We start from the raw sequence: 14,411 nt of genomic DNA, 5'->3' as shown, positions 1-14,411 counted from the left end.
TTGTCGTTTTGTGTCTTAGTGTTGTTTTTGTGTCTTAGTGTTGTCGTTTTGTGTCTTAATGTTGTCGTTTTGTGTCTTAATGTTGTCGTTTTGTGTCTTAATGTGTCGTTTTGTGTCTTAATGTTGTCGTTTGTGTCTTAATGTTGTCGTTTGTGTCTTAATGTTGTCGTTTTGTGTCTAATGTTGTCGTTTTGTGTCTTAGTGTTGTCGTTTGTGTTTAATGTTGTCGTTTTGTGTCTTAGTGTTGTTTTGTGTCTTAATGTTGTCGTTTTGTGTCTTAGTGTTGTTTTGTGTCTTAATTGTTTGTGTCTTAATGTCGTTTTGTGTCTTAATGTTGTCGTTTTGTGTCTTAATGTTGTCGTTTTGTGTCTTAGTGTTGTTTTGTGTCTTAATGTTGTCGTTTTGTGTCTTAATGTTGTCGTTTTGTGTCTTGTTGTCGTTTTGTGTCTTAGTGTTGTCGTTTTGTGTCTTAATGTTGTCGTTTTGTGTCTTAATGTTGTCGTTTTGTGTCTTAGTTTGTCGTTTTGTGTCTTAGTGTTGTTTTGTGTCTTAATGTTGTCGTTTTGTGTCTTAAGTGTCTTAATGTTGTCGTTTTGTGTCTTAGTGTTGTCGTTTTGTGTCTTAATGTTGTCGTTTTGTGTCTTAGTGTTGTTTTGTGTCTTAATGTTGTCGTTTTGTGTCTTAGTGTTGTCGTTTTGTGTCTTAATGTGTCTTAATGTTGTCGTTTTGTCTTAATGTTGTCGTTTTTGTCTTAATGTTGTCGTTTGTGTCTTAGTGTTGTCGTTTTGTGTCTTAATGTTGTCGTTTTGTGTCTTAGTGTTGTCGTTTTGTGTCTTAATGTTGTCGTTTTGTGTCTTAGTGTTGTCGTTTTGTGTCTTAATGTTGTCGTTTGTGTCTTAATGTTGTCGTTTTGTGTCTTAGTGTTGTTTTGTGTCTTAATGTCGTTTTGTGTCTTGTGTCTTAATGTTGTCGTTTTGTGTCTTAGTGTCGTTTTGTGTCTTAATGTTGTCGTTTTGTGTCTTAATGTTGTCGTTTTGTGTCTTAGTGTTGTCGTTTTGTGTCTTAATGTTGTCGTTTTGTGTCTTAATGTTGTCGTTTTGTGTCTTAGTGTTGTCGTTTTGTGTCTTAATGTCGTTTTGTGTCTTAATGTTGTCGTTTTGTGTCTTAATGTTGTCGTTTTGTGTCTTAATGTTGTCGTTTTGTGTCTTAATGTTGTTTTGTGTCTTAGTGTTGTCGTTTTGTGTCTTAATGTTGTTGTTTTGTGTCTTAGTGTTGTTTTGTGTCTTAATGTCGTTTTGTGTCTTAATGTTGTCGTTTTGTGTCTTAGTGTTGTTTTGTGTCTTAATGTTGTCGTTTTGTGTCTTAATGTTGTCGTTTTGTGTCTTAATGTTGTCGTTTTGTGTCTTAATGTTGTCGTTTTGTGTCTTAGTGTTGTTTTGTGTCTTAATGTTGTCGTTTTGTGTCTTAATGTTGTCGTTTTGTGTCTTAATGTTGTCGTTTTGTGTCTTAGTGTTGTTTTGTGTCTGAATGTTGTCGTTTTGTCTTAATGTTGTCGTTTTGTGTCTTAGTGTTGTTTTGTGTCTTAATGTTGTCGTTTGTGTCTTAATGTGTCTTTTTGTCTTAATGTTGTCGTTTTGTGTCTTAATGTTGTCGTTTTGTGTCTTAGTGTTGTCGTTTTGTGTCTTAATGTTGTCGTTTTGTGTCTTAGTGTTGTTTTGTGTCTTAAGTGTTGTGTCTTTGTGTCTTATGTTGTCGTTTGTGTCTTAATGTTGTCGTTTTGTGTCTTAGTGTTGTCGTTTTGTGTCTTAATGTTGTCGTTTGTGTCTTAATGTTGTCGTTTTGTGTCTTAGTGTTGTCGTTTTGTGTCTTAATGTCGTTTTGTGTCTTAATGTTGTCGTTTTGTGTCTTAATGTTGTCGTTTTGTGTCTTAATGTTGTTTTGTGTCTTAGTGTTGTCGTTTTGTGTCTTAATGTTGTCGTTTTGTGTCTTAGTGTTGTTTGTGTCTTAATGTCGTTTGTGTCTTAATGTTGTCGTTTTGTGTCTTAGTGTTGTTTTGTGTCTTAATGTTGTCGTTTTGTGTCTTAATGTTGTCGTTTTGTGTCTTAATGTTGTCGTTTTGTGTCTTAGTGTTGTTTTGTGTCTTAATGTTGTCGTTTTGTGTCTTAATGTTGTCGTTTTGTGTCTTAATGTTGTCGTTTTGTGTCTTAGTGTTGTTTTGTGTCTTAATGTTGTCGTTTTGTGTCTTAGTGTTGTTTTGTGTCTTAATGTTGTCGTTTTGTGTCTTAATGTTGTTTTGTGTCTTAATGTTGTCGTTTTGTGTCTTAATGTTGTCGTTTGTGTCTTAGTGTTGTTTGTGTCTTAATGTTGTCGTTTTGTGTCTTAATGTTGTCGTTTTGTGTCTTAATGTTGTCGTTTTGTGTCTTAGTGTTGTCGTTTGTGTCTTAATGTTGTCGTTTTGTGTCTTAATGTTGTCGTTTTGTGTCTTAGTGTTGTCGTTTTGTGTCTTAGTGTTGTCGTTTTGTGTCTTAATGTTGTCGTTTTGTGTCTTAATGTTGTCGTTTTGTGTCTTAATGTTGTCGTTTTGTGTCTTAGTGTTGTTTTGTGTCTTAATGTTGTCGTTTTGTGTCTTAATGTTGTTTTGTGTCTTAGTGTTGTTTTGTGTCTTAATGTCGTTTTGTGTCTTAGTGTTGTCGTTTTGTGTCTTAATGTTGTCGTTTTGTGTCTTAGTGTTGTTTTGTGTCTTAATGTTGTCGTTTTGTGTCTTAATGTTGTCGTTTTGTGTCTTAATGTTGTCGTTTTGTGTCTTAGTGTTGTCGTTTTGTGTCTTAATGTTGTTGTTTTGTGTCTTAATGTTGTCGTTTTGTGTCTTAATGTTGTCGTTTTGTGTCTTAGTGTTGTTTTGTGTCTTAATGTTGTCGTTTTGTGTCTTAATGTGTCTTAATGTTGTCGTTTTGTGTCTTAGTGTTGTCGTTTTGTGTCTTAATGTTGTCGTTTTGTGTCTTAGTGTTGTTTTGTGTCTTAATGTTGTCGTTTTGTGTCTTAGTGTTGTCGTTTTGTGTCTAATGTGTCTTAATGTTGTCGTTTTGTGTCTTAATGTTGTCGTTTTGTGTCTTAATGTTGTCGTTTTGTGTCTTAGTGTTGTCGTTTTGTGTCTTAATGTTGTCGTTTGTGTCTTAGTGTTGTCGTTTTGTGTCTTAATGTTGTCGTTTTGTGTCTTAGTGTTGTCGTTTTGTGTCTGAATGTTGTCGTTTTGTGTCTTAGTGTTGTCGTTTTGTGTCTTATGTTGTCGTTTTGTGTCTTAGTGTTGTCGTGTTTGTGTCTTAGTGTTGTTTTGTGTCTTAATGTCGTTTTGTGTCTTAATGTGTCTTAATGTTGTCGTTTTGTGTCTTAATGTCGTTTTGTGTCTTAATGTTGTCGTTTTGGTGTCTTAGTGTTGTCGTTTTGTGTCTTAATGTTGTCGTTTTGTGTCTTAGTGTTGTCGTTTTGTGTCTTAGTGTTTCGTTTGTGTCTTAATGTCGTTTTGTGTCTTAATGTTGTCGTTTGTGTCTTAATGTTGTCGTTTGTGTCTTAATGTTGTCGTTTTGTGTCTTAATGTCGTTTTGTGTCTTAGTGTTGTCGTTTGTGTCTTAATGTTGTTGTTTTGTGTCTTAGTGTTGTTTTGTGTCTTAATGTCGTTTGTGTCTTAATGTTGTCGTTTTGTGTCTTAGTGTTGTTTTGTGTCTTAATGTTGTCGTTTTGTGTCTGAATGTTGTCGTTTTGTGTCTTAATGTTGTCGTTTTGTGTCTTAATGTTGTCGTTTTGTGTCTTAGTGTTGTTGTGTCTTAATGTTGTCGTTTTGTGTCTGAATGTTGTCGTTTTGTGTCTTAATGTTGTCGTTTTGTGTCTTAATGTTGTCGTTTTGTGTCTAGTGTTGTTTTGTGTCTTAATGTTGTCGTTTTGTGTCTTATGTCTTTGTTTTGTGTCTTAATGTTGTCATTTTGTGTCTTAGTGTTGTCCGTTTTGTGTCTTAATGTTGTCGTTTGTGTCTTAGTGTTGTCGTTTTGTGTCTTAATGTTGTCGTTTTGTGTCTTAGTGTTGTTTTGTGTCTTAATGTTGTCGTTTTGTGTCTTAGTGTTGTCGTTTTGTGTCTTAATGTGTCTTAATGTTGTCGTTTTGTGTCTTAATGTTGTCGTTTTGTGTCTTAATGTTGTCGTTTTGTGTCTTAGTGTTGTCGTTTTGTGTCTTAATGTTGTCGTTTTGTGTCTTAGTGTTGTCGTTTTGTGTCTTAATGTTGTCGTTTTGTGTCTTAGTGTTGTCGTTTTGTGTCTTAATGTTGTCGTTTTGTGTCTTAGTGTTGTTTTGTGTCTGAATGTTGTCGTTTGTGTCTTAATGTTGTCGTTTTGTGTCTTAATGTTGTCGTTTTGTGTCTTAGTGTTGTTTTGTGTCTTAATGTTGTCGTTTTGTGTCTTAATGTCTTTGTTTTGTGTCTTAATGTTGTCATTTTGTGTCTTAGTGTTGTCGTTTTGTGTCTTAATGTTGTCGTTTTGTGTCTTAGTGTTGTCGTTTGTGTCTTAATGTTGTCGTTTTGTGTCTTAGTGTTGTTTTGTGTCTTAATGTTGTCGTTTTGTGTCTTAGTGTTGTCGTTTTGTGTCTTAATGTGTCTTAATGTTGTCGTTTTGTGTCTTAATGTTGTCGTTTTGTGTCTTAGTGTTGTCGTTTTGTGTCTTAATGTTGTCGTTTTGTGTCTTAGTGTTGTCGTTTTGTGTCTTAATGTTGTCGTTTTGTGTCTTAGTGTTGTTTTGTGTCTTAATGTTGTCGTTTTGTGTCTTAGTGTTGTCGTTTTGTGTCTTAATGTGTCTTAATGTTGTCGTTTTGTGTCTTAATGTTGTCGTTTTGTGTCCTTAGTGTTGTCGTTTTGTGTCTTAATGTTGTCGTTTTGTGTCTTAGTGTTGTCGTTTTGTGTCTTAATGTTGTCGTTTTGTGTCTTAATGTTTGTCGTTTTGTGTCTTAGTGTTGTCGTTTTGTGTCTTAATGTTGTCGTTTTGTGTCTTAATGTTGTCGTTTTGTGTCTTAGTGTTGTCGTTTTGTGTCTTAATGTTGTTGTTTTGTGTCTTAGTGTTGTTTTGTGTCTTAATGTCGTTTTGTGTCTTAATGTTGTCGTTTTGTGTCTTAATGTTGTCGTTTTGTGTCTTAGTGTTGTTTTGTGTCTTAATGTTGTCGTTTTGTGTCTGAATGTTGTCGTTTTGTGTCTTAATGTTGTCGTTTTGTGTCTTAGTGTTGTCGTTTTGTGTCTTAATGTGTCTTAATGTGTTCGTTTTGTGTCTTAATGTTGTCGTTTTGTGTCTTAATGTTGTCGTTTTGTGTCTTAGTGTTGTCGTTTTGTGTCTTAATGTTGTCGTTTTGTGTCTTAGTGTTGTCGTTTTGTGTCTTAATGTTGTCGTTTTGTGTCTTAGTGTTGTCGTTTTGTGTCTGAATGTTGTCGTTTTGTGTCTTAGTGTTGTCGTTTTGTGTCTTAGTGTTGTCGTTTTGTGTCTTAATGTTGTCGTTTTGTGTCTTAGTGTTGTCGTTTTGTGTCTTAGTGTTGTTTTGTGTCTTAATGTCGTTTTGTGTCTTAATGTGTCTTAATGTTGTCGTTTTGTGTCTTAATGTCGTTTTGTGTCTTAATGTTGTCGTTTTGTGTCTTAATGTTGTCGTTTTGTGTCTTAGTGTTGTCGTTTTGTGTCTTAATGTTGTCGTTTTGTGTCTTAGTGTTGTCGTTTTGTGTCTTAGTGTTGTCGTTTTGTGTCTTAGTGTTGTCGTTTTGTGTCTTAATGTTGTCGTTTTGTGTCTTAATGTCGTTTTGTGTCTTAGTGTTGTCGTTTTGTGTCTTAATGTTGTTGTTTTGTGTCTTAGTGTTGTTTTGTGTCTTAATGTCGGTTTGTGTCTTAATGTTGTCGTTTTGTGTCTTAATGTTGTCGTTTTGTGTCTGAATGTTGTCGTTTTGTGTCTTAATGTTGTCGTTTTGTGTCTTAATGTTGTCGTTTTGTGTCTTAGTGTTGTTTTGTGTCTGAATGTTGTCGTTTTGTGTCTGAATGTTGTCGTTTTGTGTCTTAATGTTGTCGTTTTGTGTCTTAGTGTTGTTTTGTGTCTGAATGTTGTCGTTTTGTGTCTTAATGTTGTCGTTTTGTGTCTTAATGTTGTCGTTTTGTGTCTTAGTGTTGTTTTGTGTCTTAATGTTGTCGTTTTGTGTCTTAATGTCTTTGTTTTGTGTCTTAATGTTGTCATTTTGTGTCTTAGTGTTGTCGTTTTGTGTCTTAATGTTGTTGTTTTGTGTCTTAGTGTTGTCGTTTTGTGTCTTAGTGTTGTTTTGTGTCTTAATGTTGTCGTTTTGTGTCTTAGTGTTGTCGTTTTGTGTCTTAATGTGTCTTAATGTTGTCGTTTTGTGTCTTAATGTTGTCGTTTTGTGTCTTAATGTTGTCGTTTTGTGTCTTAATGTTGTCGTTTTGTGTCTTAGTGTTGTCGTTTTGTGTCTTAATGTTGTCGTTTTGTGTCTTAGTGTTGTCGTTTTGTGTCTTAATGTTGTCGTTTTGTGTCTTAGTGTTGTCGTTTTGTGTCTGAATGTTGTCGTTTTGTGTCTTAGTGTTGTCGTTTGTGTCTTAATGTTGTCGTTTTGTGTCTTAGTGTTGTTTTGTGTCTTAATGTTGTCGTTTTGTGTCTTAGTGTTGTTTTGTGTCTTAATGTCGTTTTGTGTCTTAATGTGTCTTAATGTTGTCGTTTTGTGTCTTAATGTCGTTTTGTGTCTTAATGTTGTCGTTTTGTGTCTTAATGTTGTCGTTTTGTGTCTTAATGTTGTCGTTTTGTGTCTTAGTGTTGTCGTTTGTGTCTTAGTGTTGTCGTTTGTGTCTTAATGTTGTCGTTTTGTGTCTTAATGTCGTTTTGTGTCTTAGTGTTGTCGTTTTGTGTCTTAGTGTTGTTGTTTTGTGTCTTAGTGTTGTTTTGTGTCTTAATGTCGTTTTGTGTCTTAATGTTGTCGTTTTGTGTCTTAATGTTGTCGTTTTGTGTCTTAGTGTTGTTTTGTGTCTGAATGTTGTCGTTTTGTGTCTGAATGTTGTCGTTTTGTGTCTTAATGTTGTCGTTTTGTGTCTTAATGTTGTCGTTTTGTGTCTTAGTGTTGTTTTGTGTCTGAATGTTGTCGTTTTGTGTCTTAATGTTGTCGTTTGTGTCTTAGTGTTGTTTTGTGTCTTAATGTTGTCGTTTTGTGTCTTAGTGTTGTTTTGTGTCTTAATGTTGTCGTTTTGTGTCTGAATGTTGTCGTTTTGTGTCTGAATGTTGTCGTTTTGTGTCTTAATGTGTCTTAATGTTGTCGTTTTGTGTCTTAATGTTGTCGTTTTGTGTCTTAATGTTGTCGTTTTGTGTCTTAGTGTTGTTTTGTGTCTGAATGTTGTCGTTTTGTGTCTGAATGTTGTCGTTTTGTGTCTGAATGTTGTCGTTTGTGTCTTAGTGTTGTTTGTGTCTGAATGTTGTCGTTTGTGTCTTAATGTTGTCGTTTGTGTCTTAGTGTTGTTTTGTGTCTTAATGTTGTCGTTTTGTGTCTTAGTGTTGTTTTGTGTCTTAATGTTGTCGTTTTGTGTCTGAATGTTGTCGTTTTGTGTCTGAATGTTGTCGTTTTGTGTCTTAATGTGTCTTAATGTTGTCGTTTTGTGTCTTAATGTCGTTTTGTGTCTTAATGTCGTTTTGTGTCTTAATGTTGTCGTTTTGTGTCTTAATGTTGTCGTTTTGTGTCTTAATGTCGTCGTTTTGTGTCTTAATGTCGTTTTGTGTCTTAATGTCGTCGTTTTGTGTCTTAATGTCGTTTTGTGTCTTAATGTCGTCGTTTTGTGTCTTAATGTCGTCGTTTTGTGTCTTAATGTCGTTTTGTGTGTTAATGTTGTCGTTTGTGTCTTAATGTCGTCGTTTGTGTCTTAATGTTGTCGTTTTGTGTCTTAATGTCGTTTTGTGTCTTAATGTCGTCGTTTTGTGTCTTAATGTCGTTTTGTGTCTTAATGTCGTCGTTTTGTGTCTTAATGTCGTCGTTTTGTGTCTTAATGTCGTTTTGTGTGTTAATGTTGTCGTTTTGTGTCTTAATGTCGTCGTTTTGTGTCTTAATGTCGTCGTTTTGTGTCTTAATGTCGTTTTGTGTCTTAATGTCGTTTTGTGTCTTAATGTCGTCGTTTTGTGTCTTAATGTCGTTTTGTGTGTTAATGTTGTCGTTTTGTGTCTTAATGTCGTCGTTTTGTGTCTTAATGTTGTCGTTTTGTGTCTTAATGTCGTTTTGTGTGTTAATGTTGTCGTTTTGTGTCTGAATGTTGTCACTTTGTGTCTTAATGCTGTCTCTTTGTGTCTCTCCCTATAATTATTCATGTTTAAACCTGTTTTTGTGTGTCTTTGTGGTGCTGTTTTCTTGCTGTATCCTGTAAAGTCAGAGGAGTGTTTGTGGTGTTTGCTGCTCTCTGACTGTTCAGATGACGGTTCACACTCACACTTGTGTAACGGTGACATTTTTCCTGCCGGTCCTCATGTTTTCCTGGTCCTGTTTTCACAGTGAGCACGTTCCACCTCCACGTTCTGCTGTTCAGTCCTCAGTTTACTCTCCACACTCTGACTGCAGGTTTGTAGCATCAAAGTCAACCGAGAGGCGTTTAAAGAGCAGAAACTATGACTGCAGGTTCAACAGCACCACATGGATTTATCTAAGATTTAAAGCAGCTGAAAGGACTGGATCAGCACTGAGAGAACTTGTTTTAATGCAACACACTTTAATTTAAATTTAAGATGTCCTCCAGCTTTAACTAAAAAACAAGCCATAGTGACACTGAAAAGAAAATCAACTCAAAGAATCTTCTGCACCTTAACATTCACTATTTGTATTTTACATTAGATTCATATCTATAGAATCTATCCTGTGCAACACTTCTTTACCTCAGATCAATGGAGTTGTTTAGGGTTCTAAAAATTCTGTTTTAATGTCATCCAGAGACTGAAGAGCAGCTTCCTGCACATCATCGTCTTCACAGTGTGGATCATTTGCACCAAATCACAACATGGCAAAGTGAGTAACACATCTTTCCTGCTCTCTGTGCTCATTAACCTGCATTTTGTAGAGGAATTCCAAATACAGCTGTTCTCATTTACAGATGTTTCTGTTGTCAGACAACAGAATAAGGATGAAACAGTCACTGAAACTCATTCAAACTCATTCAGACGACATGTTAACCAGCAGTTAATACTAATACTCATATTAATACTAATATTAATTCTGATACTGATTTTATAACATCATCTGACCAACCCAGCAAACATAACAGTTAAAAACAACACCTGAGCTGAGAATTTACACATATTTCCTGTAAAATCATCATCAGAGAGAAAGTTTGAAGATAGAAATCAACGCACCTCCTCCATCTGGGTAACAAATGACCAGAGAGACAGATCAGGTTTGTTCTAATGGAAGCCAAATGTTTAACTGAAGTTTAGAAGCAGGACTACACCTCAAACATCCTCCCACCTGTCATATGTCCAGAAGTGCTGGCCTGCTCAGCTCATCTGATTGTTCTAGTTTGCTGTGAACTGAACCACAGACATCATTGACAAACCATGTCACAAGTCTGGAAATTTTAGAAAACCTCTTGTCCATCCAACCCTCCAATAGTAAACTTCCTTCTCTAATTCCAACAATCCTACAGTTCTCATTATCCAGCACCAGGATGCCATTTGGTCTCCCCTTCATTGCCCCCATATTAAGGATCTCACGTCCTCATATGCTGAGACCAGGATGCCAGTTTCCTCCTCTATATCCCTCATCAACAGTTTGCTGCTTAGATTTCCAGCACTGGAACTCCAGTTTCTTCCACCACGATTCCCAAAATCAACCTTCTACATAAACTGCAGAAGGTTGACACAATCCTTCATTGCCCACGTCAACAATCTTCTTTGCAAATTTCCGACACCAGGTTGCCAATTTCACTAACCTCTTCCCCAACAATTCTACTGCCATTTCAAATGCCTTTTTATCTCACCTCTACTGCCCCCACATTACCTATTTCCAGCCCTCTTTCTTAGCACTGGGCTGCCAGTTTCACTCACCTCTAGTCCAGGTTTCAACAATCTTTGAGTCTTATTCTGGCACCAGGATTCCAGTTTCCTCAACTTTCTACTATCTCCTCATCTCAACAATCTTTCATCTTCATTTCCAGCACCAGGAAACCAGGTCCTCCTTCCTCTATTCCCTCATTCATCAGTTATACTCTTCCATGACACACACCAGGATGCCAGTCTCCCACTATTCCACTACTGCACCCGGCAACCACCTTCAGTTGATGCTGAGTTACCCTTTTCATAGCCCATCAAGTGACCTCCTTCAATCTTGTATTTTACATCATTCCACAAGGCCATCGTTGCATGTCTGACTTGTTCTCACTGGCATCATCTGCACCCTCATTTTTGGACACAGTTGTCCTCAACAGGTTATCTGAAGCAGATGTTACTCTGGGAACACCCTTTGTCAACCAGAATGGTGTCACCTTCTTCTACCATGACCAACTGGTCCACCCAGATGACCTCCATCTCTATACAGATGCTGCTTTTTTTCCCAGCTTTTGGGAACACCCAAAGGTGGTTTCTTGTTGATTGGGTTAACGCTTTCTCACAATTAGTCCAAACTGCAGCCATTTCTGAAATTCAACCGTTCATCATCTATCAGGTGTAAATGAGAGAATCAGTTTTTTTCCAATTTCTTCAGCTTACTTCAGGGTAGAGACAAATATAATATCCACTAAATTCATCTGTATCACCACCCTACTGTATTCAGCCTCTACTGTACACCGATCATGCACAACATTATGACTGCCTGCTTATTATTGTGTTGGTCCACCTTTTGCTGCCAAAAAAGCCCTGAGCCATCAAGTTATGGATTACACTAGACCTCTGAAGGTGTCCTGTGGTGTCTGGCACCAAGATGTAGGAAGCAGATCCTTTAAGTCCTGTAAGTTTCGAGACCAGTCCTCCATGGATCAGACTTGTATGTCCAGCACATCCCACAGATGTTGGATTACATTGAGATCTGAGGAATCTGGACACCTCAAACTCGTTGTTGTGTTCTTCAAACCATTCCTGAACCATTTTTGCTTTCTGACACGCCGCATCATCCTGCTGAAAGAGGCCACATCAATCGGGGAATACCGTTTCCATGAAAGGGTGTCCATGGTCTGCAACAATGCATGGACACCCTGACTGGTCTACAGCTATGCAGTTCTATACGAAACAAATTGCAGAACCAGCATTAACTTCTTTAGCAAGCTGAGCAACAGTAGCTCGTCTGTTGGATTGGACAACACGGGCCAGCCTTCGCTCCCCACATGCATCACTGAGCCTTGGTCGCCAATGACCCAGTTGTTGGTTCACCACTGTTCCTTCCTTGGACCACTTTTGATAGATACAGTCCACTGCAGACCAGGAACACCCCACAGGAGCCGCAGTTATGGAGATGATCTGACACAATCGCCTTGTCAAACTCGCTCAAATCCTTATACTTGCCCATTTTTCTGCTTCTAACATCAACTTTGAGGACAAAATGTTCACCTGCTGCCTAATATATCCAACCCACTACCAGGTGCCATGATGAAGAGATAATCAGTATTGTTCACTTCACCTGTCAGTGGTCAGAATGTTATATCTGATCGGTGTACATCAGAAGACTGTCCGGGTTACTCATTCAAAGGAATGAGATGGCAGTCCGAAATGCTTGTTTTTCAAATCAAACACACATCTAAACCTCTATGAGCTCCTAGCGCATCACATACTATCAGAAAATCTTTCAGTGATACTACTTTTGCTGCTCTATTCATCATAGTGTGGTCAGGTTGCTACACAATCCTGTAAGGCCCTGTAGAAGTCCAGCTAAGTCCATGAGATCCATGCAAATCAGAGCTGGTTTAGGATTGGCGATATTTGTTCTGTGAAGTCATATAAATGTCCATGATGTATGCAGAGATGACAAGTGTTACCTTTCTTTACCATGAAGAATAAAGCTTCTATAGGGGAGGAAGAAAGATTAATCCAGCAGCCAGAGAGTCATTGGTATATTTTCTAGAATTTGCAGGGAGAGGATTGGTGGAGCTGTTGCACATCTGACACACATACACACATAAGTTCCTACATATTTAAGTGTGTATTGAACAATATCTCTGCTTTCCTCTACAGTAACAGGAACATTTCATGTAAATATGAGGACATCATCTCCAACAGTAAACTGATTTGTGAAGGATCTCCCAAAGTCTACCAGCTGAGAACAGATAAAAAGACCATTGACACTCTCACAAGAATCAATGTTGGTGAAAGAAACGTGAACAAGTTGAATAAAACTATCTTACTTGTGGGAGAAACAGGAGCAGGAAAATCTACTCTAGTCAACGCTCTGTTCAACCACATGGTGGGAGTGAAGTCGGAGGATGAAGTCTGGTTTGAGATTGTAGAAGAAGAAAAGGGGAAACGTAAGACAGAAAGTCAGACACCAGATGTGATCGTGTACAAGTTTTTTGGTTTTGGAGATGAAACTCTGCCCTACTCTCTGACCATCATCGACGCTCCTGGATTTGGAGACACCAGAGGAGCTGAACACGACGTCATCATCAGTCAAAGGTTGTTGGACCTGTTCCGATCAGCTGATGGAGTTCATGAAGTTAATGCAGTGGGTCTGGTGATGAAGGCCAGTGATAATCGACTGAGTGATCGACAGATCTACGTCTTGGGTTCAGTGATGTCTCTGTTTGGAAAAAACATGGAGGAAAACATAGTAGCTCTCCTCACACACTCAAATGGAATGCCAAATCCAAATGCAGTTCAAGCCATTGAAGACTTCAAAATCAAATGTGCCAGAAATGAGAAGAATCAGCCTGTTCACTTCCTGTTTGATAACTGCCTGAACACACAGAGAACAGATGAAACAGAGTATGTTTTGGAGACTGCATGGAAAGTAACAAATAGAGGGATGAGACAGTTCACAGCCTTCCTAGTAAAAACTGGACCTCAGAAGATGATGACAACAGTTGAAGTATTGAAAGAACGCGTCAGACTGACGGCCTGCATCCAAAACCTGCAAGACAAAATCAAATTTATTGAACAGAAACAGACAGAAATCAAGCAGACTGAGGAAGCCTTGAAGAAACATGAGGAAGAGATGAAGAAGAACAAAAACTTCACTGTTGAAGTTGATGAGTTCTACAAAGATAAAGAACCTATCACTGGTGGGATGTGGTTTTTGGTGTTTTACCAAGGAGCTGTCTGCTGTACAGTTTGTGAAGAGAACTGTCACTATCCTGGATGTACACTGGCCTGGAAACCTGCACATTGTGAGGTCATGAAAGACGGCCACTGCACTGCATGCACCGGGAAATGTCCTGAATCAGATCATGTGAAAGAAAACTGGAGATACGTGACCAAGACTAGAAGAGTGAAGAAGACCAACGCAGAAATGAAACAGAAATATACAAACAATCAGGCAGAATGTGAGATGAGTTCAAGTCTTTTGGAAGAGCTGAATAAAGAAATGAATCAGCTGACACAAGAAAAGGCACGGTATCTGCAGGAGGCCTACGAACATGTTGTCAGACTGAAGAGGCTCACCTTGAAAGCTAGTTCAGTGTCCACTTACGTCCCCTTGGACTTCCTGATTGAGAAGATGGAGGAAACAGGAGACACAGTGAAGGTCCAGGAACTGCTGGAGATGAAAACACAAGAGGATGAAGGATTCATGGCAGCAGTGCAGCACATTTGGAGTGCAGTAAAACAAGCTCGGGAATAAAGGATGTAAATGAAAGACGTCACTGTGATCGGACAAAAAGCTGTCCATCGTCTGTAAAGGTGGAGGGAACCAAAGGCTAAAAATCATGTTTTTCTATATACTAACTTTATTGGAAAATAGAAATGCTTTCATCATTTTATCTTCAGCTCTGTGGGACAATCTCCTCCTGACTGTTGAAAACTTCAGCTTCAAAAGCTTTAAACCAGCTACAGAAACAGGTTTAGTATATGTTCGATCTTTTCTAATATTATATTGTCTTCTTTTAATGCTTTATAATGTTTTGTAGAATTTAATGTTTTTTAAGCACCTCATAACTCCAGTTTTGAAACATAATATAGCAATCGTTTGCTATTAAATATGGTAACCTAAATTAGGAATTTAAGCTGTAGTAACTACTGCTGCATATTGATGTGACTCAGCATCTGTATACTGTCCTCAGTTTGCGACGTCCTTATGTGACATTTCGTCATTACGTTGGAATTGGTTACTTGGAACTAGTTGACGAGTGGAGCGGATGAATACGTCACCACGCGATGCTATAAGACCAGTTGTACGCCATCTTGGATTGTGCTACATTCATTAACTTTTTGCCCTTCATTATGGCTCCCAAGCGTAA

General features: G+C 37.7%; 1 protein-coding gene across 1 annotated transcript; it reads left to right on the top strand.

Annotated features, from left to right (window-relative positions):
- Positions 1-9,038: 9,038 nt before the first annotated feature.
- On the top strand, positions 9,039-14,093 carry LOC127532971 (uncharacterized). Its single transcript, XM_051944905.1, has 2 exons — positions 9,039-9,046; positions 12,196-14,093. The coding sequence occupies exons 1-2, from the start codon at positions 9,039-9,041 to the stop codon at positions 13,793-13,795; spliced, it is 1,608 nt and encodes a 535-aa protein (XP_051800865.1). The 3' UTR covers positions 13,796-14,093.
- Positions 14,094-14,411: the final 318 nt, after the last annotated feature.

The sequence above is a fragment of the Acanthochromis polyacanthus genome, chromosome 2, assembly GCF_021347895.1.
Source record: "Acanthochromis polyacanthus isolate Apoly-LR-REF ecotype Palm Island chromosome 2, KAUST_Apoly_ChrSc, whole genome shotgun sequence".
Lineage (NCBI taxonomy): Eukaryota > Metazoa > Chordata > Actinopteri > Pomacentridae > Acanthochromis > Acanthochromis polyacanthus.
This window is presented reverse-complemented; position numbering and strand designations above follow the sequence as displayed.